Below are 21,126 nucleotides of genomic sequence, written 5' to 3' on the forward strand. Positions count from 1 at the left end.
TTTTAAAAATAAAATTAAAAATTAATATATCTTCGATGCTTACGAACTTTGGTTCATTGATATTCTTATATTTTTATTTCACATAATACTACTTGATCTGGTAATAGCTTTTAAATTTTATTGATGCATGATTGAGGAATTTTCATGGATTAACATGTATGTTAGGTGATTCAATAATACAATTGATTTTGAGTCAAATATATTTCCCCGTGAAATATTAATTCAATGAAGCAACACAATTATATATTTTGTGAGAGAGGGTACTATTTTATCTCACTAAAAGAATTATTTTTCAAATAAAAATATTATTCTCATCTTAAAATAAATTACAAAATTCAAAACCATATAAATAAATTGTTGTTATTCTTATAATCACTTCATATTTTTTTAAAAATGGTAAATTTTATGGGCCAATTTGTGGGCCTTGTACAGTAAACGGGCCAACTACGTAGTCCACAATTCGAATTCCAATTGCGGAGTGTTTTTTTTTTAAAAAAAAGTCCACGTAAGACGGGTTCCAACGGCTAGTTACAGGCAAGTCCATGTTGAAAATTTCATTTTCACCCTTTCTGCTTTCTTCCGACCGAAGATGACAACGTTCCATTAATACTTCTAACTCCCACGACCCAAGTCTCTTCAATTTTCACTTCAATAAACGCTATCTAAGGGGAAATTCCCCCCAAATAAAGCACAAAATGGCGGAAATTGAAGAAAATTTCAGTAAATTGTTGTCATCATCGTCATCTTGTTCATGGAAAAATCGAGAGACGGACGAGGAATCTGGAGGGGAGGGCGAGGAATTTTACGAGAAATTGGAGGCGCCCAAGTTCGTTGATTTCACTGTTCCAGATCATTTCCACCCGGACGACGGATACTGGTTTTGCCTCCGTGTTGGTTAGTGTTTTGTGTTTATGCTAGATTTTTCTTTCAGTAATTAGGTTTATTCTAGAGTTGGAACTACCTTTATTTTGAATTTTAGCTTCTTCCTTTTGTTTTCTTCTTTCTTTTTCCCCATTTTTCATGAAGTTCAGTTTTAGTTCTATATATTTCGAGGTACTTGGTATACATATGGTGGAAAATTAGATAGATTATATACAGAGAACGTATTTTAGTTGGTGTTTAGATTGAACTCAACTTGTTTAAAACTTATTTAATGAACTTTATTCTTTCATGGTCGAAAATCTATTTGGATGAGCTTTTGTATATAAATTTATTCTGAAACTGTTGTATCATTTGATTAACTAAATGAAATGCTGGAAATAATCTCTGCCATCAAATGCATTCTTTAACAAGTAATTTTTTTGAAGAACTCATTATTATTAGCATTGTTTCAGGATGTGACCAAAAACACGAGGAAGAAATGGATCATGAAGCAATCTACAAGAACTTTGTCCTCAGGGTTTGCATCGATCTATTTTCTTGGTTATTGTAAAATTCTTTGAATAATTTCAATTTTTTATGATGCTATAATTTATTTATACAGGTAATGGCAGCTAGAAGTCCAAATGTTGTAAGGCTTAGGAAAGCTCTTGGAAATTCTTCAAGGTATTTATAGCTTACTAGACCTCTTTGATGTAGTTAAATATAAGGATTATTACACTATTAGTGTAGTGTAAATTTTAGGAGAGATTTTTGTTTTAGGAGTAATTTTATCATATATGTTTTGATAATGACTCTACCCAATCAAATTTTATTTTGCAGGACGCCCTTAAAATGTCCTATGTCAGCTCCCCCTAAATCTTCCAAACCAAGATTAGCAATAATTTCTTCTCTTTCTCAGAAGATAGATGGTGAAATGAAAAGGATCATGAAGCCTTCCTCGAAGCCTGGACTTACACCAATGACTAAGGTTAAGCAGGTTGCTTCTAAGTATCTTACGACTCCAAGGAACAGAACCAAATTATCGAATCCAAAATCATTTCGAAGTGTTCAGAATGCAAAACCAGCTAATGTTGAAGTGCCAAAAAGTAGAATGATAGCAAAGGCTCTAGTTTTTCACTCTCCCAAAAAAACAATCAAGGTCAAAACTTCGTTCGAACGGCGCACACCCTTAACTAAGTTATGCGAACGGATGAACAAGCTCGAGATAACGGATCAGAAAAAGCAACACATACTGGGCCATTCTAGTAAATCATGCAGTAATTGGCAAACTGATGCTTCAATAAAGAAAGGGGAACTGCTTCATTCTCAAACTTGTGATACAATTGAAGCAAAATCAGTTGGATTGAACAGAAGTAAAAGTAAAGGCAAGTTACCAAATAAACAAGTCTCCAAGAAATTGTTGCTAGATGATCCTATAGATTGTTCAAAATCGAACACAGGCAGCGATGTTGAAAACAAGTTACTGGCAGCAGAAATGGTGAAAGAGTTTGAAATTGAAGAATCAGTGCAAGAAGAAGGCTGCGCATCTTCAGTTCTGCCACCATTGCTACACAATACAGATTCGGCCTTAGAAAATCATTACAATGGAGAAGGGAGGTATATGCAACTGGAAGGTAGTGATACTGCAAGTTTTCAAGCCACAAACAGAGAGGATGGTGATGTCAAAGATGGAAATGAACCAAATGAAACTTCAAAAACTAACTCAGATGGTCATGTAGAATCTTTTAGCCAGAGAATTGAGAATGATTCTTCTGAAAGACGGAGAAATGCGCGGGAACTTATGGACTGTGATGACAAAGAAAATACTGCGGGTGCTGATGAGAACAGGTTTGAGTCTTCTTTACGTAATTTGTTTTGAGTGTTGTTTGGGTTATAAATTTCTGGAATCATCTGTTTGCATAACTTAGTTAATTGTTTGCAGAAGGCATGATAATAATACGAATCAAAACGAAAGAAAAATATTTGGCATGCATGACAAATATGGCGTCATCAAAAAGGTTCGTTATTTTTCTTTAATTTCATCTTTTTTTAATATCAAATTTCCTCTTTCATTTTGATTGAACTTTGTGTTACTGTTAAAACATTGCTTTCTATAATTGATGACAGGCTGCTCAAGCACAAGAAATTAATTTGAAGGAGGGTTTGATTGTATCTGGTGCTCTTGCTCGTGGACTGAAATTCAAGAAACCAAAACCCACTAATCCTAAACCTTTTAAACTAAAACGGATGTAATCTTTTATTTACCTCCACTCTCACTCTTGGAATCGGCTGTATATTTTCTGTGGAAATCTTACATCAGTTTAAATTTACAGGAGAGGGGAATTCTTAAAGAAGCTACATTGGAGAGAAGAGCCAATTCCTTGGCATCTCAAAACGAAAGTTCAAATTCAAGCACGTTAGTTGGAAAGTTGCAGATAAAGCAAGGGAGTGATAACCAAGTAACTTTATTCCCTTTTATTCCTACCTGATGAAGTAATAATATTCTAAAACTCTTGTTCTACTAAACGTGTAGTTATCACAATCCCCTCTCAAAAGCAACGCAACTCAAAGATTGGAGAAGTTCAGAAAAATTGCATCTCCAGTTCAGCCTCAAGGGTGAGTGAGAAACATTGTTTTGAAAAATAACAAGGTGTAATTTTTAAAAGTTCCGAGTTTCGCCTAATTTAACAGGAGGCTTGCTTCAACAAAGAAGGAAGTAGTGACTTCTTTCTTGATTCCTGGTCAAAAACTTGAAGTGATACACGAAAATTCACACAAGCATCCTGAACTAAAAAGGGTCGGGAAAGAAACTAGGAATGGCGTTTCTTCTAGCACTGTTGATTCCTCATCTCGATCTACGCCCCATAGGAGGAGGCCCGTGACTGCTGTGGAGCCAAACTTTCATGGCACCAATACACCAAGGAGTTGCACTAAGAAACTCTTAAATTGATTATTTTTTTGCCTGGTTGTTCAATCATTGATTGAATTATACTTGTCTTCTTCTTGGTGGTGTTATGTTTAGTTATTTTGTTTTATTTTATTTTATTTATTTTTGTTTGATGGGTTTTGATTCATTTGGAGAATTCTTCTCTTTGATGTTTGGCAAACTCTGGGTGTATTTGTATTGTCTGTTGTAGTCTGTTGTACGAAGACTGTGTGTGTACATGCAATTTTGTATTTGATGGTGAAAGTAGAAATTATTGTGCTCTCTTGAAGGATTTATTGTCAAGGGAAATAATTATGTAGTGTCAAAATTATTGATGTTTGGATAAATTTTAAAAGTTTTTAAACCAACTTGAAACTAAGAAGAACTCAAACTTGATTTTTATAGAAAATATTTTCTTAGTTGTCACATGCAAATATCAAATAATTTCCAGTCACACAATTAAAATAGCTCTTGAAAAAGATTAATTATATCGAATCATTTTGAGCACAAACTAACAAGTTTTATTATTGTGTAAATTTCCAAAAAAAAAAAAAAATCCCTCACTCTGTTAGTCATTTTCTTAAATAGTCTAAAAAATTATTATTTGTCAATTTTTAATAAATTTTAATTTTAAAAAATAGTTTTTTTTAAAAAAATAAATAATATTATAAGAGAGGGATGGTTAAATTTGAATAAGATAAAATGAAAAAATAAATAAATAAAAAAATAAAATTAATGGGCTACGAAAGCCAACCCAAACAACTACAAGATTTTTCAGAGCCACAAGCATTGGATACAGAAACAAGGTTCACAAAAATTCTTGCAATATCGTCAATAAATCCCAATCAGTCTTGCAATTTGATTTCTTGCTGACCCAACTCCTTATTTATCCATAAACGATTCACTTCTTGCTTCAAACACAATTATATTGTGGCAATTCGATAAGCAGTGTATCAGCAAGATGGAATTCAATCAGCGTATTGCAAGAATTTCTGCTCATCTCCACCCTTCAAATCTTCAGGTTTATGCTCCAAGAATCTGATCAGTACTCACTTCTTGTCATGAAAATTTGTGATGTTCCTTCGATTGCGCATCGGCTTGTACTTGAGCGGAATAGATTTCGAAATTATGACTCATAAGAGTTTTCATGCTTCTGAAACTTATGTTTTGCTTTATTTTCTTCTTTTTTTGTTTGCTGAATAGATGGGGGAGAATCCCATTTTGAGGCAGGCTGATTGCAGGGCAAAAGGCGGAGCTCCTGGGTACAAAGTGGCTATATTAGGTGCTGCTGGTGGCATTGGGCAACCTCTTGCTATGTTGATGAAAATGAATCCTTTGGTTTCAGTTCTTCATCTTTATGATGTTGTTAATTCCCCTGGTGTGACTGCTGATATCAGTCATATGGACACTGGTGCTGTTGTAAGTTACTAAAAATTTGTATCTTTTTTACATAGATTGTAGTTCACTACACGACACTTAACCACTTGTCTGTCGGACTGGGTGTGGTTGCAATACTGTATCGAGCTATTTGAATGCGAAGGTTTAATGTCTGGCAAAAGATTTGTGAAGTTTCATCGTTATATCTGAGCACTCCAAAGCTAAGGAGGTGTATTGATTACCCTCCAATTGCTGATATTAGACATATGGAAACTTTCTGTGAGTTAAATTATTTGTAATTTGCAGAACTTAATTGTATTCCCTTTTTACAAATATTTAGTTTATGTCAGTTGCTCCAAAATCCTCCTAAAGGTAGTCTGAAATCAGTTATACATATGCGATTAGTTGTCACAATTTAAGGCCCAAGAGTAGCTTTATGTGGTTGCATTGGAATATCAAAGCACTGTCAAATATAAATAGGTGAATGTTAAATCGCACTTCCGAAATTGCATGGGTCCTGGTTTGGTTCCTGGTTTAATCCTAACATGGGACCGATTTTCTGGTGTACGACAGGTACGGGGTTTTCTTGGGCAGCAGCAACTTGAGAATGCACTTACAGGAATGGACCTTGTAGTAATTCCTGCTGGGGTTCCAAGGAAGCCAGGAATGACTAGAGATGACCTTTTCAAAATCAATGCAGGGATTGTTAAAACCTTATGTGAAGGCATTGCAAAGTGTTGCCCTAATGCTGTTGTCAATCTGATCAGTAATCCAGTGAACTCTACCGTTCCTATTGCAGCCGAAGTTTTCAAGAAAGCGGGCACTTATGACCCGAAAAAGCTTCTGGGAGTTACCATGCTTGATGTTGTGAGAGCCAATACATTTGTGGTATGTTTTAACAAGTATTCATATGTTTTTTTTAGTGCTTTGTTATTACCAACTGGAAATGTGAAAATTCTGTTACATGCTAACATAGGATAGAACATAATAATTTTTATTTGAATTTTATAATTATTAAGGCAATCGATTTCATGTTGTATCTCAATCTTTATAAAGGCTGAAGTTCTGGGACTTGATCCAAGAGAGGTTAGTGTTCCTGTAGTTGGCGGCCATGCAGGAGTGACAATTTTGCCACTTCTCTCACAGGTGAAGATTTTTCCTTTCTGGATCTTTTCATCAACATTTTCTTGTGTTATGGAGTTAAAAGAGGAAACCATCTTGGTATCATTGCTCTGCAGGTAAAACCTCCTTGTTCCTTAACACCTGAGGAAACAGAGTACCTAACCAGGCGTATTCAAGATGGTGGAACTGAAGTTGTTCAGGTATTATCAGTTCATATCCATTGAATTATTCAATTTTTACACACATTAAATTTGTTAAAGATTCAGAATCTTGTTCCAAAATTTGCAGGCGAAAGCAGGTGCTGGCTCTGCAACACTATCCATGGTTAGTGACTTTAATCTTCAATCATCTTCTTGTGCTTACCGAAAATATTAAGGTGTAAATACTTTTCCAGTAAGGAGATAACATGGATAAGTAAAATTTGCAGGCATATGCAGCAGTAAAATTTGCAGATGCATGCCTCCGTGGATTACGAGGGGATGCTGGCATAATTGAATGTGCTTTTGTGGCTTCACAGGTATGATCTCATCCTCAGTCAATGACCTACTAGTGAGGACTCATGAGGTGTGTGGTGATGTATGGTTGAATGATCATAACAGGTCACCGAACTCCCTTTCTTTGCCTCGAAAGTTCGACTTGGACGTGGAGGAGCTGAAGAGGTGTACCAACTCGGGCTTCTAAACGAGTATGAGAGGTACATTCTTTCCATATTATCACACTATTTTCCATTGCATATTATCAGGCATTAATGGGTATGCGACTGTTGACAGGGCTGGATTGGATAAAGCGAAAAAGGAGCTGGAAGGAAGTATTCAGAAGGGGGTTTCCTTCATTAGGAATTGAAAAAATATATAAGAATGTCCATCAATAACCAGAACAGATATGTTTGTTTTTTTTGGCTTTCAACAACTTGTACCAGCAAATATATAAATATATGCAGTTTCATAAGCCTCAACAAGGTTATATAAATTAAACGCTTCAACACCAACTTCAAATTCATGGTCGTTTCTCTGCTTTGGTATCCAGTTTAGTTGGATGAATGGTTAAATATGGGGGAATTGAAAAGGGAAAAAAATTTGGCTTCGCCCGGACTCGAACCGGAGACCTTCAGTGTGTTAGACTGACGTGATAACCAACTACACCACGAAACCGTTATTTAGACTTTTGACAATTTTATTAATTATTATTAAATATTTAAAGCAACTTAAATTAGGAAAAACTCACCATCTTCCTGTGATATAAACGCACATGACTAAATAAATATGACTTTATTTATTTGTTGATTGTTGATATGGCTAAAGAAAAGAAAAGTAAGTACTATTTTTTATGATACGAGAACAGTCGTTATTATTTATTGTACATTAGATAAATTTTCGAATTAAACAATAGTTTTTAAACTATGTTAGTCATGTAAATCATACTAAGTAAATTATGTGTGACAAGCTCGTCCAATAAAATATTGTTATGAGAAATTGAGCTCATGATCATTGGTCAAACGTTCACCTACTCTACTAACTCAGACACTCTTTGAGGGCTACTACTCGTTTTTATGGTTCCATTTGATGTCTCTCGAATGCAACTTCTTACTTCATAGGATTTTTAGTTAAGTTTTCATAGTCTAGTAAGTAACATACATAATAGAGTTTGGATCCATAATCATGAGATGTCTTTTAATCATTTATATCGAATTGTTATTTAATTATCACATTTTACATTTTTAAATTATAAAAAAAATATAATATTAGAAGTTAATCTAAATAGTTATATATATATATAATAGTTTTATAATTTTATATTTTAAAAAATTAAATTTTTTTAATTTTTAATATGCACAAATAAATGTTGATAAAAAAAATTGTAGTCCCTAATTTTTTAAATAAAATTTTAATAATTTTGTTTTTTATATCTTAATAAAAAAGATAGAAATTTTTTATTTTAAATTCAATAAAAAAATAAAATGATAACATGGATATTTAAGAAAAGAGGATAAAGTGAATATCTAATAAATATATTTTAGAGAAATGAAATATTAAAATAAGAATTTTTTGAACAAAATGAGGTGTCTTATTTTAAAACATCTTATATAACTTCTGCCAAACATCCTCTAGATGATGACTAAAATTAAAAAAAATAAAAAAAAGGAAAAATTTAGCAAATATTAAGGCAAAAATTAAAAATCGTTATTAAAATACAAATATACAATTTTGACGAAATTAATTAAAACATTAAGTGGACCAAAATGCCCGTACTCGCCCGCCTTTCAACCTCCTTGCAGGCTTCCATACACTAATAATCCTAGAAAGTGAAGCAATCTCCGATGGCGGCTTCAGCGGCAACTCCGCTTGAACTCCGACCGCTGGGCAGTACCGACCTCAAACTCAGTTCTGTGGGCTTCGGGGCTTCTCCTTTGGGCAATGTATTCGGGCCTGTTTCCGAATCCGACGCCATTGCCATCGTCCGTCGAGCCTTTAACCTCGGAATCAACTTCTTCGACACCTCACCGTAACATATTCTCATCTTCTTATCTGTTAATATTTTCGGGATGAACCAGAAATTTGATCGAGGGGACTAAGGCAGGCAGACAATTTAATTAATTTTGGTTTGTTCTTGCATTTTAAAGAAAATTACGGCTGAGACTTGATCTTATTACCCGCTGGATTAGCTGATCGTGGCTCTCCATGAAATCTATTAATTTATAGGATTCTTCATTTGGATTTTTCAACTTTCGTTTGTATAGGAAGATGAAACATATGATTTTCTCCTATCTTTATCTGCCATAGTAAATGATTTCGATTTCTTGGGCGAAAAGAAATTCTGGGTGTCTTGATTTTGATCTGGATTTCTAGGTACTATGGAGGAACATTATCTGAGAAGATGTTAGGGAAAGCTTTAAAAGCTTTGGGAGTAGCAAGAAACGAATACATTGTATCGACAAAGTGTGGAAGGTATGCAGAAGGTTTTGATTTCAGTGCTGAAAGAGTGACTAAGAGCATTGATGAGAGCTTGGCAAGGTTGCAGCTTGATTATGTGGATATTCTGCAATGCCATGACATAGAATTTGGCTCACTCGACCAGGTTTTATTCGTTGTTTCACTTCTATGGTAGCATTTTATTTGTTAAAGAGCAGTGTATTATGGTGACATTATTAGATTTTATATAGATGGAGATTGTGTGACACCGTGTTCTGATAGTTTTTCGGATTTTGACTGATAAAATATTCGAAATATAGCTCCTGTTGTTGGACTAGGTGTTTTGTGTGTGTTGATTTTAGAATCTGGTAAACTTTCATTGAGACAGATCGTGAGTGAGACAATTCCTGCACTTAGTAAATTAAAAGAAGCAGGAAAGATCCGATTCATCGGTATAACAGGGCTTCCAATGGGAATTTTCACTTATGTTCTGGATAGGGTGCCACCAGGAACTGTAGATGTAGTCCTATCTTATTGTCACTATGGTATCAATGATTCTACTTTAGAAGATCTACTGCCTTACTTGAAGAGCAAGGGTGTTGGTGTAATAAGTGCTTCTCCACTAGCGATGGGTCTTCTGACCGAAAATGGCCCCCCAGAATGGCATCCTGCCTGCCCCGAGCTCAAGGTATGTCCCATCTCCTCTAAAGTATGGACATTCTTCATAGCTTTCTTGCTTGCACAATTTGTTGCGACTATGGGTGATCCAAACCGAATAAAGCTTGAGTGAAACCCAAGTTGAGCTCGATTTGAAAAGTAAATACAATAGTTTAGCTTATGATCGACCTGAATAAGTAGTAACTCTGAAGCTCAAGCTTGAGTTCAGCAAGCTCGATTTTTCAATATCAATCAGTTGAGCTCATGTAGACAGTGTATTAACGACAATGCCTTCAAATTATTTTATAAAATAATTTTTTAAACCTCGTTTTTCTAAATAGAATAGAGGTACGAATTGATAAATTTTAGTTGAATGTTAATTAGTATGGGTATGTGTGTGTGTGTACATATCCAGCTAATTAACTTGGTCCTAAGTTAACTTAACATAATATCATCTCTCAGGTTGCTTGTCAAGCTGCTGCTGCTCACTGCAAAAAGAAGGGAAATAATATATCGAAGTTAGCCATGCAATTCAGCTTATCGAATCAAGATATTTCGACTATATTGGTTGGGATGAACTCCATCAAACAGGTTACATTTCTTTGTTTCTGCAGATGTCCTATAATCTCTTCGAAAAATTAACTACTTTGCACCAAGACAATCCTATTGCTTTCTCAGTGTGCCTCATACCATACTTACCACAATTCATTCACGAATTATTAGTGCATTCGCTAGATGAACTCATAAGCCACATATGTAAATGATATATGGCAATAACGAACTAATTGTAACTGCAACATGATATCCAAGAAGTACGATGTAAGAAGAAAATAAAAGTACAAGGTTTATCGTATGACAGAAAAGGATGTGTTAGAAACTAAATGCAGATAAATTGACATTAGTTGAGCCGTGAACTAATGAATGGTGTAATAAATCAATTTTTAACGACCCTCTTTGAAGTTCAGGTTGATGAAAATGTAGCAGCAGCTGCAGAACTTGCTAGAGTTGGGATAGACAAAGAAACTCTATCTGAGATCGAAGAGATTCTGAAACCTGTGAAGAATCAGACATGGCCAAGCGGTATTCACCAAAGTTGAAGTACAATTTGGTGCAATTACAGAAAATTCATGTTGGTTGTTATACATAAAGTGTGTGAGAATACTAAAGATTTGATCGTGTATTAGCACGTTCAGTTTGAGGAAGGGCCATTTATAACGAAAATTAACGATATTTATTTCTTCGGGAAAACTGTCCCCTAAAACCTTGGCCACTAATGGTGGGTAACTGGGTTATAGCCTTGGGAACAAGCATTACGGTTTAAATGAAATATGGGGCTGAACACATTCATGTGATTGTTTGTGCATTGCTCTGTCGAACTCTTTTGTTGATCAAAATTTTGAATGTGTGCATTTTTTGTAGCTAATACTAGTTTTCCATATAATAATTATTAAACATCGTTATTTCACAGCCGCCCAACCAACCAAAATATGGTTCACAATTATTCAGCATCAAAAGTGTCTTACACAAATATTAAATACACCTGCATGCAACATGCAAAAAACTATAAACTGAGAGGTCAGAATGAAAAAGGCAAATTTAAAGAACCGACCATCTATATTTTTATTGAGGGCATCATTGCAGAGTCATTAACAACAAAATTTAATTTTTTTTCTATAATCAACGACAAACTTTATTAGGGCAGAAACTGGATCTTTCTGAATGGATGGATCCCCAAGCAAGAAATTGTGTGATTTCAATTCCCTTTCAACATATCATAATACTGCAATGGTTTCTTCTTGGTCGTAGAACAAAGTTCCTGAAACATGGAAAGTTCTATAAGCATCAATTTATTTATGGGGGCAATGAAATGCTTTCTTGTTGTAGTCGGATGAGGAGTTCCTCATAGAGGCTATCAAATTGTGAGCGAGCAAATAGTTATATTCGGATTCGAAAACTACACTCTTTTCGAAACTAAACAAACCGAAGTATTGCTCATGTATTTCAAAATTATCAAAAAGAGAAATTTATGAATCAGATGATTGAGTTAAAAGAGTATTTCTATGGCATTTTAAAAAGTAAAATAACATAAAAAATGTGTCTTGTGCTCAATTATCTACACAGGCACTTGAGCGTAAATTATATATACTCTGGCTAAACTATAATGGCTTGAATAGCTCGAGGTTGACTTGAACTTGATCAACCCTAGGCTTGCTTGCACCCATTGTTCATCATCCTAAACAGGATTGCATTTTATCTAATGAAAACTGCCTTCAAAGTGGCCAGTTTTTTTCAAGGAAAATTACAGACGGCGTGAAGATGAAGTTTTTAATGTGAGTATCAAAGGAAAAAAATACCTCTACAGCAGCAGCTAAACGCAGAATAGAAGCTTCACACCATGGACGGCCGATCAGTTGTAGGCCGATGGGAAGACCTTGCTTATCGTACCCAACCTGGATAGTCAAAATTTTGGAAGCAAAAGGAGGAAAATAGAAGCCGGTAGTTAGAAGGTACAGAGTGAGAGGTGAATTTAAGCCAGCATTTTTTATTTCTTTGTCCTTAAAAGGGATTCAGCTATACTCTTCACTTTTAGCACATCATGAAGTAGGGCGGATGGAGCAAGCAGAATTGCATAAAATCTTCAAATTTTATGAATGGTTGCATTAAAAATTTAACTTTGCACCTAAAATATCGAGATTTAATTCCCTAATCAGCATTCCATAATTAGAGCATACCAAGACATCACCAAAAAGTAGAGCAAACTGAAAAACTTTTTATACACTTCACACAAAACATATTGATAAGTCTTATATAAACCTGTTGCAAGTGTAATTTTAAAACGGTAATTTTCTATTTTATCGCCATCCTTCAGAGCCCAATTTCAAAATCATCTCTTTATATTTTTAAATTCTTCCATATGATCCCTCCAGCAACTTCCAGAGAATATTTCCTGCCATTGAAGGGAATTATAGTAATGCTGGTCCTTTAATATGATTTAAAATTCCTTTCCGCTCCATAATTTCAAAATCCTCCTTGTTTTTGAATATTTAATTTTTTTTACAACAATGTCATGGCAGAGAGCAATTATAGCACTTACAGGCACAGATATTGCTGGAAGCCCAAGAAGATTTGCTAATGTAACAAACCGCATTAGATTTCCTGATGGATGAAGGAATTCATTAGCGGACACAATTATACTTCAATAATTGTCATCAGATACATTTGTTGAGATCTACAGGCATCATTAGTGAAGGTTAAATTAGCTCATCGGTCATTATGCTTAAAGAGATTATATGATGTGTTCAAGGTAGGTAAAAGAATGAATATACAGGAACGAACTGAACTTGAAATGAACATATTAGAGAAAACTTTGATGACTGTGCCTGAAATAAAACCAGAGTTGAACATTTATGTTTTTCAGAGACACACTGACAAAGAGGAAGATAGTAGACTAAAAAAGATGGGACCTGATACTAATTTAGGCACGATTCAAGTGATTGAGAGATTATGGATAAGAGAGATCCAACCCCAACAAGTTTGGATTAAATTTTGTTGGCTATGCATAACCAAATAGCACCAGAATCAATATTTTTCGGTTGATACCATATTTATTCTCTATTGACATAATGAGAGACATAGAATGTCTTTATGTTTAGAAACTTGGAGAAAACAGTTGCTAGTGAAAAGTAAATTTCTGTGGCATTTAGGAAACTAAAAGAGCAACATCAGATAGGAGATATTTTTCTTGGAGCAAAACTAACCTGCAACTTGCAAATCTGTAAAGTTTATGAGATGCAACAAAACTAACCTGCAACTTGCAAATCTGTCTCTCCAGATTTAAGTGCAGCTGGAGGTATTACAGGTGCTGTCATCCTAAAGAATAAGCACCATATTAACCACTTTAAATAATTTAGGAGATAAAATCTTATTCTACAAAAGCATGAACATTTACGCAAGAAGATACACAATTTCTGTTAAAAGTAGTGTAAGCCAAAATAGATATGAGAACTATTTAGTTGTAAAAGAACACACCTTATGATGTTGGGGTTTAGGATATTGGAATAAAGTGTACAAGAAAATTTTATTTCCTTGAAGCTTTACAGTTAATTTGTTGCTAGTCAGAGAAAGTAATCTCATGAAAGACTCCAACCCTGTCCCCAACCATTATTTTGTAATTTCTCACTTTTAAAAATGTCTCATAAATGTAATTATACATGCTATTTTCCATGTCGTTATATTTTAAAGTCAATTCTGAAAAGAAAAGTCCATTTTTTCTCTACCTGTCCTCAAAAAGATACAAACCACGCGTCGTTACCATGGTATCATACATAATTTGTGGATTGTAATAGCGAAGGGTTTTATGGAGCAGGAGAAGTTACTTTATGACATATATCAAATACCAGTCTAGAGCATGAGACAAATAAATACAATCAGACAAAAGAAACACAACAAACAAGCAAATATTACCAAAAATGATATGCATATAAAAAGCTTTTGGAAATCAGAAGTTGCAGCCATTAAATGATGAATGTTCATACATGCAAAAAGTGGTATCAAATGTTTTTAGTAAACAAATGTTCCAGAAATTGGTGTATGGATGAACCCATGCATATGTCTAGCAACGATGCATATTCATGGAAAAATATATTAACCACATCAAGAAGCCTTATTTCATCATACCCCGTCGTTGGAGTGATAATGACATCCACCTTTTTAAATATATCTGTAAGGTAGAGCATTATCCTTCTCCTACAATAAACAAGACAAAACTAGAGATTTTAATACGGATTGGAAATATTGGTCAAGTAACAGCATGCTTGATAGAAAGAAAATCACCACTAGAATTATAAAAGCAAACAAAAAGGAGGCCTGTCAAAGAACTGTCTCAACAATTTCAATAAATATAAATATGATAAATGCATCTTTAGCAGACCCAGACCTATCACTGGGATAATGGATTATTGTAACCCACAACCATAAAATTGACAATCACGACCGACCTGAGACATTGAGCTGCAACATAGTCCGATGCTGTGAAGGACCGAAAAAGTGCTAGGTTTGTCCGCGTGTCATCTGTAAACTTCGTTCGTTTACTAAAGAAAAGCAATTATAATTCAGATATCTGTTTACTATCACCGAGATATTTCACTCACATACATTGAACTTTCTGAAGTGAATTCAAGTTCGGAACCTACATAGTAAACAGAAAAAGGAACATACCCATCTTCAAAATCAGGATTCAACCCACACACTGATTCGGACCCAATTGAAACAATATGGGCATTGCGCATCTCATGAAGCTCTGGAATTACAATCTCCACTGTCTTTTGCAGAAAGAGAAAACCCACTCAAAGCAGGAAAAGTTTATGTGGCACCACCAACAAATATCTAAGTTCGGATATGATGCAGTATTCTTATAATGAAGATAATATTAAATCTCTAAAATTTGATAATTAACCAGAGAAAAGGAACTGATCAATCATGATAGAAGAGCTGTGCACCTTGCACCCATGTGTCTCATTTAAACGATTTATCACGTCCTCACACTTCTCGGTAATATCAGTCGAGAAAACATCATTAAACCACTGCAGTGAGGGCATTACACTGGTTAAATGAAATTTGAGTGGTCTGGTCGAAAGGTTTCTAGTACAAGAAGCTAGTGAACACCTCACCTCGGTGTACTTTCCCAACTTTAGTGATCCCAGAAAGTTTGAACTTTTGTGCGAAGATAAGATAGGTACCTGGGGGATTGACTGCAAAAGTACAAAAGTAATTTAATTTCATCAGCAAAAAAAAGAAAATTCTAATTTTCAACTTCAAAAAAAGGAAAAGTTCCTGTTGTAACTATCTTAACATTACATATTTAATTCGCTCAAACAAAAAAAAAGGACATTACAGATTTGAAAATAGATAGCAAGTTTGAAGAATGTCAGTCAGCATTACAATGTTAGAAAATGAGATATTGCAGTAACATGCTCAGAAATGAATTGAGAAAATCAAGGAACAAAAGTAATTCTCAAGCAATTACAGGTTTCAAAGCAATTCTATCTGCAGCTGAGGATCCCAAAATTGCCGAATACCTGAAAGTGATCGTACAGATATTAGGAAGTATCAGTTTCCCAGTAAAACAAAATTAAGGTCAACTGTTCAACAAGTGCGCATGTAAAATTAGTGCTTCATTGGAGACAGTGAGGTAATAATACAAGAATTTATGGATAGAGAAACTCTCAGATTAAGTGTATCACGATTCAAGGAATTAGGCAGAATAAAACTGCCCAGTAAAATACTTATTTTCCAAAACAGCAGAAATAATATAATGGTGATAGTCCAGATCCATGATGAACTCCTAGAGAGGACATACACCAAGGAGGTCAATAAGTGGATGGGAGGAGAATAGATTTAAAAAACTCGTCCCGCTAGGACTGAAAGATCAACTCTTTTTTGCACGTAGCAGTTGCCTAGATGATACTTTTTCATTACCTTTACAGTAAACATTAACAACTATTAGCTTAGAATAGATTATATGCACATTTACCATTAACGCTTAAGTTAATCAACAAGAGCAAAACCACAATTTAATTAAAAACTGGATGGAACCGACTGTTTGTATTTGTGAATCGCCACAACAAAGTATTCACTCATACCAAGATCGTAGAAACCTATATTTCAAGAATATCAAGGTACGACTGCTTACACAAGTATCGCATCCTCAACAGTAGTTGTGAGAGGTCCAATAATCTCCACTGTCCCCGAATCACATATAGATCTGTCAAATTATTAGAAAACTCGAAAGTGAATGTTCCAATATCAAAAAGGGTATTTTCTATCAAATCTATTGTTAAAAAATATTTTGAGATCCAATGTGACAATTTGATGAAGAAATCATGAAAAGGGGACTAGGACGCACCAGACAACATGTGCAAGAACAGCTTTCCATTATAGGTTTTGTACAATAAAATGAGAGGGCTATAGTTACTACAAAATATTTAGGAGCCAAATATGTCGGCAAAACTTCAGCTAATGCATCTCAGAAAGTGAAGTTGCTACAAATACTGAAATGGAAATTTAGTTTGTGCAATTCAAAACCATGCAGTAAAATAAATAAATTCTCGTGTTAAACTAATTATCACCAGTTTTGAACTGTTCCATGGTTCCACGGATTAGCAAACTGATGACTCTAGAGCAATTAGATCAAAAAAGAAATCGAAATTAATATTCATGTTGGAAATTATTACTGGGTTGGAATATATATCATTTCGGTTTAGAAAGATTCAATTAGTATTTTCCAGGATGTGTCAGCATATAGCTGTCAATTCTGGAACTTTTAACTTAACATGCAATATAAATCTGAAAAACAAATTGAAAAGGACATTTTTGCATTCTGACAAAATTACCAGAAGTGTCATTCTTCATTATGAAAGTGAATAAGTACAATCTATGAAATATGATGTCCTTGATCATACCCTATCATACTGGTCCTTCCATATGTCGATTTCAGTCCCACAACACCACATAAAGATGATGGAATTCGAACAGAACCTGTAAATTTTAAATCGAAATAGATTGAATCATGGTCATTTTTGAAAAACTATATGTGGTATAAATGGACAACCTCCTCCATCTGTTCCTAATGCAGCTGAACATAATCCAGCGGCTACAATTGCCGCAGGTCCTGAGGATGATCCACCCGTATATCTTTCAGGAGCATGTGGATTTCTTGTGGTCCTACATGCACAAATAAACGTTTTGTTCAGAAGTTACAGAAATCAAAATCGAAAAGTGGTCTCATTTTCAGGTGGACAGACTCAATATTCTTTAATTAACAAAATGCCAGTGACCTCACCATCTGTGAAGTTTAATAGATAGCAAAGGCTTATAAACCAGATTTTAACAAGATAAATCAAATACTTGCATTGAATTAAACTTAAAAGATTCATAATCACAGCATTTTACAAAGATTCATAATCAAAGGCATGTTTTTTTCACAAATTGCTATTTGAACTAGGTATATCGTTTATTGCACTATATGCCACAAGAAATACATTGATTAGGCCATTGCAACAATTTGGCATCTAGAGATAGAATTTCCGTCGGTGAAAGGCAGCTATATATGACATACCCGTAATTTGGATTGTTTCCTGTCGTGCCTAGACCCAGTTCATGCATATTTGCCTTTCCAACCAAAATCACACCGCAGCAACGTAATTTTGCAACAGAGGCTGCATCCTCTTCAACTGGACGAATCTCATGAAAGAAGGTTGTTCCACCTGCTTGTCACGGAGCACTTGCCAATTGACTCATGGCTTAAAAGGATGATAAAAAATGTAATTTAAATAAGTACCATTAGAAGGATATGGGCAGCAATCGATATCATCCTTAATTGCCATAAATATACCATCAAGGATCGACAATGGATTCCCTGCACATTCCATTCAGATAAGAACTAATATTGAGCCAACACAGTGCCATGGAGCTAGACCAGTGAGCTATTACATCGGTTAAAAAACAATACAAAAAAGGAATAAAAACCGATACAACTGGGACATGCTAATTTTTACCTTCCTCAAACCTTCTGGTAGAAGCTGCTGCTTGTTTTCTGATATTTCCAGGGTCATAGGAAATCAACAATGGAGTGGGAGGCTTCTTATTTTTGAACTCATCTATCGCTGAGATGAAGCGCTCTGCAACCTGAAACATAAAATTGAAAATGACAAATTGATGATAATTAGAAAGAGGAAAGACAATTCCAAAAATGTAGTTACAATAGATGGGGTTGTGAGCTTAGATCTGTATGCATATGCATAATCACGAATACTCCAATAGCGGAAAGGATCAGAAGAATCAGACGTCCAACTCTTAGCCGGATCATATTCTGGAAGACACTTTAAGGCCAATTCAACTCTCTCTTCAGGTGTTCCATCTTCTTCCAGAGGAATAACTTCAGTTTCTGGTTCTGAATCCAAGTCCAACCCTAAAATCTTTAGCCATTTGCAATATTGTTGGCTAAGGTAGATAATTATTTTAATGATAAAGCTCCATGCTTCCAGTGTGAAAATTATATGACCAACTAACCTAAATATTCCAAGAGAAGGTACAAAATAATCCAATAAAATCAATTAGTGCAACCGACTTCCCTTGCCTATGCGTCACAGAATATATAGCAGACGTATTATATAATTCCTTACGTAGTTCCACGCCAAAAAGTATTTCCCAATGAAATTACAGTTACTTCGTTAACATAAAAAGGAACTATAAAAATGGAGTCAGAGAGCATCAAAGAGAAAATGATAATAAACCTTGAGGAGGAAACTCAGGTTTAAACATTGGAGCCTCTGGTATCACAGTATTCTTCAGCATCTGTTTGCACAAGGATCAATTTCAAATATTGAGCTCTACATACATGATACATCCATTGTAAATCAAAGAGAAGTTCAGTCTCAAACTAAAAATGTAATAACATACAAATTTCGATGAAATTGGAAACACAAAAAACACCCTGACCTCAACCATTTTATTCTCCTTCTTCAAATGAGATATAATCAATGGACCAATTATGGACGTCTCAACCACTTGAACAAACAACTTGAGCCAAAATCCAGTCAAATGAGGCGCTGCACCAAAAATCGGCAATCACTAAAGCAAGGAATTATTCAAATATTCAATTCAATCAGAGCCGTATAGTCAACCACCAACATACCTTCAATCACCTCACACTGATATTTCACCGTAGCCAAGTCAACTTCATCCGCCGGCAGCATCACCTTCTTCTTCACCATTTTCCTCGAAAAATTCTGGTCCAATCTGCCAAAACAACGAAAGAAACAAAAAAAATTGATCAACTCACCGAATCAGAATTCCAATACACCCATTTTGCAGTTCACAGAACTTCAGAAATCAACCTTCTTCCGTTGTTTGACCGCTTGGTGAATAATATACAGCGCCGGGGGAGGAGAATGGAGATGAATTTAATGCGTTGAGCAGGTGGAAGAGGTTGGATTGGAAGGAGGAATGAATAAATGGAAATGGTACAGAAGTTGGTGATCAGAGAGAGCAGCGTAAGTTAGAAGTGGGCCATGAGTATTTGCCAACGCAGCATAGTTTTCTACGCCAATAAAATATTTCTTCAATAATTTGGCTTTTGGTCCTGTTTTGGACTTTACAGTCTCAGTTCCACTAGACTATGCCGGGTGGGTTTTAAAATTTATAATATTAAAAGTTTTAAATGAAAAGACTTGCCATTGGTATTAACATAATTAATTATTTTTTTGTTAAATTCAGTTTTATATTAGATTTTATAAAAAAAACTTTTAATTTTAAATTTTTTTCTAACATTATTTCGGACACTAACTAAAAATTTAATTCCATTTGGTTGGACTGTTTTTACGCCATCTCATTTTTTAAACTAACATAAGAACTGCCAAAATTTTCATCAAAAAATAATCCAACATAATTATGTCAAGTTCAACATGGTCTTTTTTCCATCAGCCAATGAATCTCAAACTCGAGAATTTATCTCAAACTTAATACCTTACTTGATTTTTAATTATTGAACAAAGAAAAGAAATGATACCGTTGGATCTAAAAGTTGAAATGTAGGAACGAAAATGCCAATTTAAAGAACCGGCCATCTAAATTTATTATCGATTATAGCATGACAGAGTGAATAGTCACAAATTTTTTTAAGGCAAAAACTGGATCGTGTGCATGGATGGATCCCCAAACAAGCAACTGCGTGTTTCAATCCCCTTTCAAGTTTCAACATATCATAAAATTGCAATGGATGGCGCAAAGTTCCTGAAACATCGAGCATTCAATCAGCATGCTTTTATTTAAACGTGCAGTGGTCAAACCGCAAGTTCATCAGAAAAGGGAAAACGAGTCACTAAGTGGAGCTCTGAAAAGTCGACACAAAGTGAAGCCATAAAATGAATTTGTAACTCAGAAAACTTAATCTCAGGACAGACTCCAACACTGTCCCAACCAATATTCTTGTAATAATACCTCACTTTCAAAGAGTTAATTATACACGCAATAATACCTTCAATGTGATTATATTTAGAAGTCAATTCTGAAAAGAAAGGTTCATCATTTTATCTCTCCAATCCCGTGTTTGACTTTTTTAGTTTGACTGAGTTTTCAAAAAGCTACAGGCTACATTTCTTACCAAATTGTTATACATAGTTTGTGAATTTTGAAGGCAAAAGGTCTTATGGAACAGCAGAAGTTAATATGAGATATCACTCTAGAAGACAGAGACAAATAAACATAGGCATGCAA

General features: G+C 34.7%; 4 protein-coding genes and 1 non-coding gene across 7 annotated transcripts; 3 read left to right on the top strand and 2 right to left on the bottom strand.

Moving 5' to 3' along the window:
• Positions 1–68: 68 nt before the first annotated feature.
• Positions 69–4,070, top strand: LOC140985986 (uncharacterized). The gene is made up of 9 exons (XM_073453914.1): positions 69–894; positions 1,335–1,399; positions 1,484–1,545; positions 1,702–2,709; positions 2,804–2,879; positions 2,989–3,110; positions 3,182–3,320; positions 3,395–3,477; positions 3,553–4,070. The coding sequence occupies exons 1-9, from the start codon at positions 696–698 to the stop codon at positions 3,809–3,811; spliced, it is 2,013 nt and encodes a 670-aa protein (XP_073310015.1). The 5' UTR covers positions 69–695; the 3' UTR covers positions 3,812–4,070.
• Positions 4,071–4,547: 477 nt separating this feature from the next.
• On the top strand, positions 4,548–7,285 carry LOC140985497 (malate dehydrogenase, glyoxysomal-like). The gene is made up of 9 exons (XM_073453320.1): positions 4,548–4,808; positions 4,991–5,206; positions 5,738–6,052; positions 6,221–6,310; positions 6,403–6,486; positions 6,575–6,610; positions 6,714–6,803; positions 6,886–6,980; positions 7,057–7,285. The coding sequence occupies exons 1-9, from the start codon at positions 4,749–4,751 to the stop codon at positions 7,127–7,129; spliced, it is 1,059 nt and encodes a 352-aa protein (XP_073309421.1). The 5' UTR covers positions 4,548–4,748; the 3' UTR covers positions 7,130–7,285.
• A 78-nt stretch (positions 7,286–7,363) lies between these two features.
• On the bottom strand, positions 7,364–7,437 carry TRNAV-AAC (transfer RNA valine (anticodon AAC)). Its single transcript has one exon. It is a non-coding gene; the product is annotated as a tRNA-Val (tRNA).
• A 1,081-nt stretch (positions 7,438–8,518) lies between these two features.
• On the top strand, positions 8,519–11,199 carry LOC140985519 (L-galactose dehydrogenase-like). Its single transcript, XM_073453351.1, has 5 exons — positions 8,519–8,788; positions 9,133–9,361; positions 9,584–9,883; positions 10,315–10,443; positions 10,818–11,199. Exons 1-5 carry the CDS (start codon positions 8,604–8,606, stop codon positions 10,947–10,949), a joined length of 975 nt encoding a protein of 324 aa, XP_073309452.1. The 5' UTR covers positions 8,519–8,603; the 3' UTR covers positions 10,950–11,199.
• A 153-nt stretch (positions 11,200–11,352) lies between these two features.
• On the bottom strand, positions 11,353–19,937 carry LOC140985518 (fatty acid amide hydrolase-like). 3 transcript variants are annotated; one of them, XM_073453349.1, is made up of 21 exons: positions 19,749–19,935; positions 19,547–19,650; positions 19,351–19,460; positions 19,146–19,206; positions 18,612–18,802; positions 18,408–18,537; positions 18,191–18,268; positions 17,969–18,116; positions 17,462–17,574; positions 17,313–17,388; positions 16,544–16,615; positions 15,878–15,929; positions 15,522–15,602; positions 15,351–15,434; positions 15,070–15,173; positions 14,850–14,942; positions 14,530–14,598; positions 13,658–13,722; positions 12,947–13,008; positions 12,207–12,302; positions 11,353–11,668 (listed from the first exon to the last, which is right to left on the bottom strand). In XM_073453349.1, the coding sequence occupies exons 2-21, from the start codon at positions 19,623–19,625 to the stop codon at positions 11,606–11,608; spliced, it is 1,827 nt and encodes a 608-aa protein (XP_073309450.1). In that variant the 5' UTR covers positions 19,626–19,650; positions 19,749–19,935; the 3' UTR covers positions 11,353–11,605. The 3 variants fall into 3 exon arrangements, 2 of the variants coding, with proteins under 2 accessions (XP_073309450.1, XP_073309449.1); XM_073453348.1 differs by lacking the exon at positions 11,353–11,668 and adding an exon at positions 11,951–12,085 and having other exon boundaries at positions 19,749–19,937; XR_012176786.1 differs by lacking the exon at positions 11,353–11,668 and having other exon boundaries at positions 12,201–12,302; positions 13,611–13,722.
• Between the last annotated feature and the right edge of the window lie 1,189 nt (positions 19,938–21,126).

The sequence above is a fragment of the Primulina huaijiensis genome, chromosome 10 (assembly GCF_012295235.1).
Source record: "Primulina huaijiensis isolate GDHJ02 chromosome 10, ASM1229523v2, whole genome shotgun sequence".
Taxonomy (NCBI): Eukaryota; Viridiplantae; Streptophyta; class Magnoliopsida; order Lamiales; family Gesneriaceae; genus Primulina; species Primulina huaijiensis.

Coding starts and splice junctions, on each gene's coding strand:
- LOC140985986 (XM_073453914.1), top strand. CDS start 696: ATGGCGGAAATTGAAGAAAATTTCAGTAAATTGTTGTCATCATCGTCA. Junction 3,321..3,394: donor AGCAAGGGAGTGATAACCAA/GTAACTTTATTC, acceptor CTAAACGTGTAG/TTATCACAATCCCCTCTCAA. Junction 3,478..3,552: donor TCTCCAGTTCAGCCTCAAGG/GTGAGTGAGAAA, acceptor CTAATTTAACAG/GAGGCTTGCTTCAACAAAGA.
- LOC140985497 (XM_073453320.1), top strand. CDS start 4,749: ATGGAATTCAATCAGCGTATTGCAAGAATTTCTGCTCATCTCCACCCT. Junction 6,487..6,574: donor GTGGAACTGAAGTTGTTCAG/GTATTATCAGTT, acceptor CAAAATTTGCAG/GCGAAAGCAGGTGCTGGCTC. Junction 6,804..6,885: donor GTGCTTTTGTGGCTTCACAG/GTATGATCTCAT, acceptor TGATCATAACAG/GTCACCGAACTCCCTTTCTT.
- LOC140985519 (XM_073453351.1), top strand. CDS start 8,604: ATGGCGGCTTCAGCGGCAACTCCGCTTGAACTCCGACCGCTGGGCAGT. Junction 9,362..9,583: donor AATTTGGCTCACTCGACCAG/GTTTTATTCGTT, acceptor TCATTGAGACAG/ATCGTGAGTGAGACAATTCC. Junction 10,444..10,817: donor GGATGAACTCCATCAAACAG/GTTACATTTCTT, acceptor TTTGAAGTTCAG/GTTGATGAAAATGTAGCAGC.
- LOC140985518 (XM_073453348.1), bottom strand. CDS start 19,625: ATGGTGAAGAAGAAGGTGATGCTGCCGGCGGATGAAGTTGACTTGGCT. Junction 19,207..19,350: donor AGGAGAATAAAATGGTTGAG/GTCAGGGTGTTT, acceptor TTGTGCAAACAG/ATGCTGAAGAATACTGTGAT. Junction 18,269..18,407: donor TACCAGAAGGTTTGAGGAAG/GTAAAAATTAGC, acceptor TGGAATGTGCAG/GGAATCCATTGTCGATCCTT.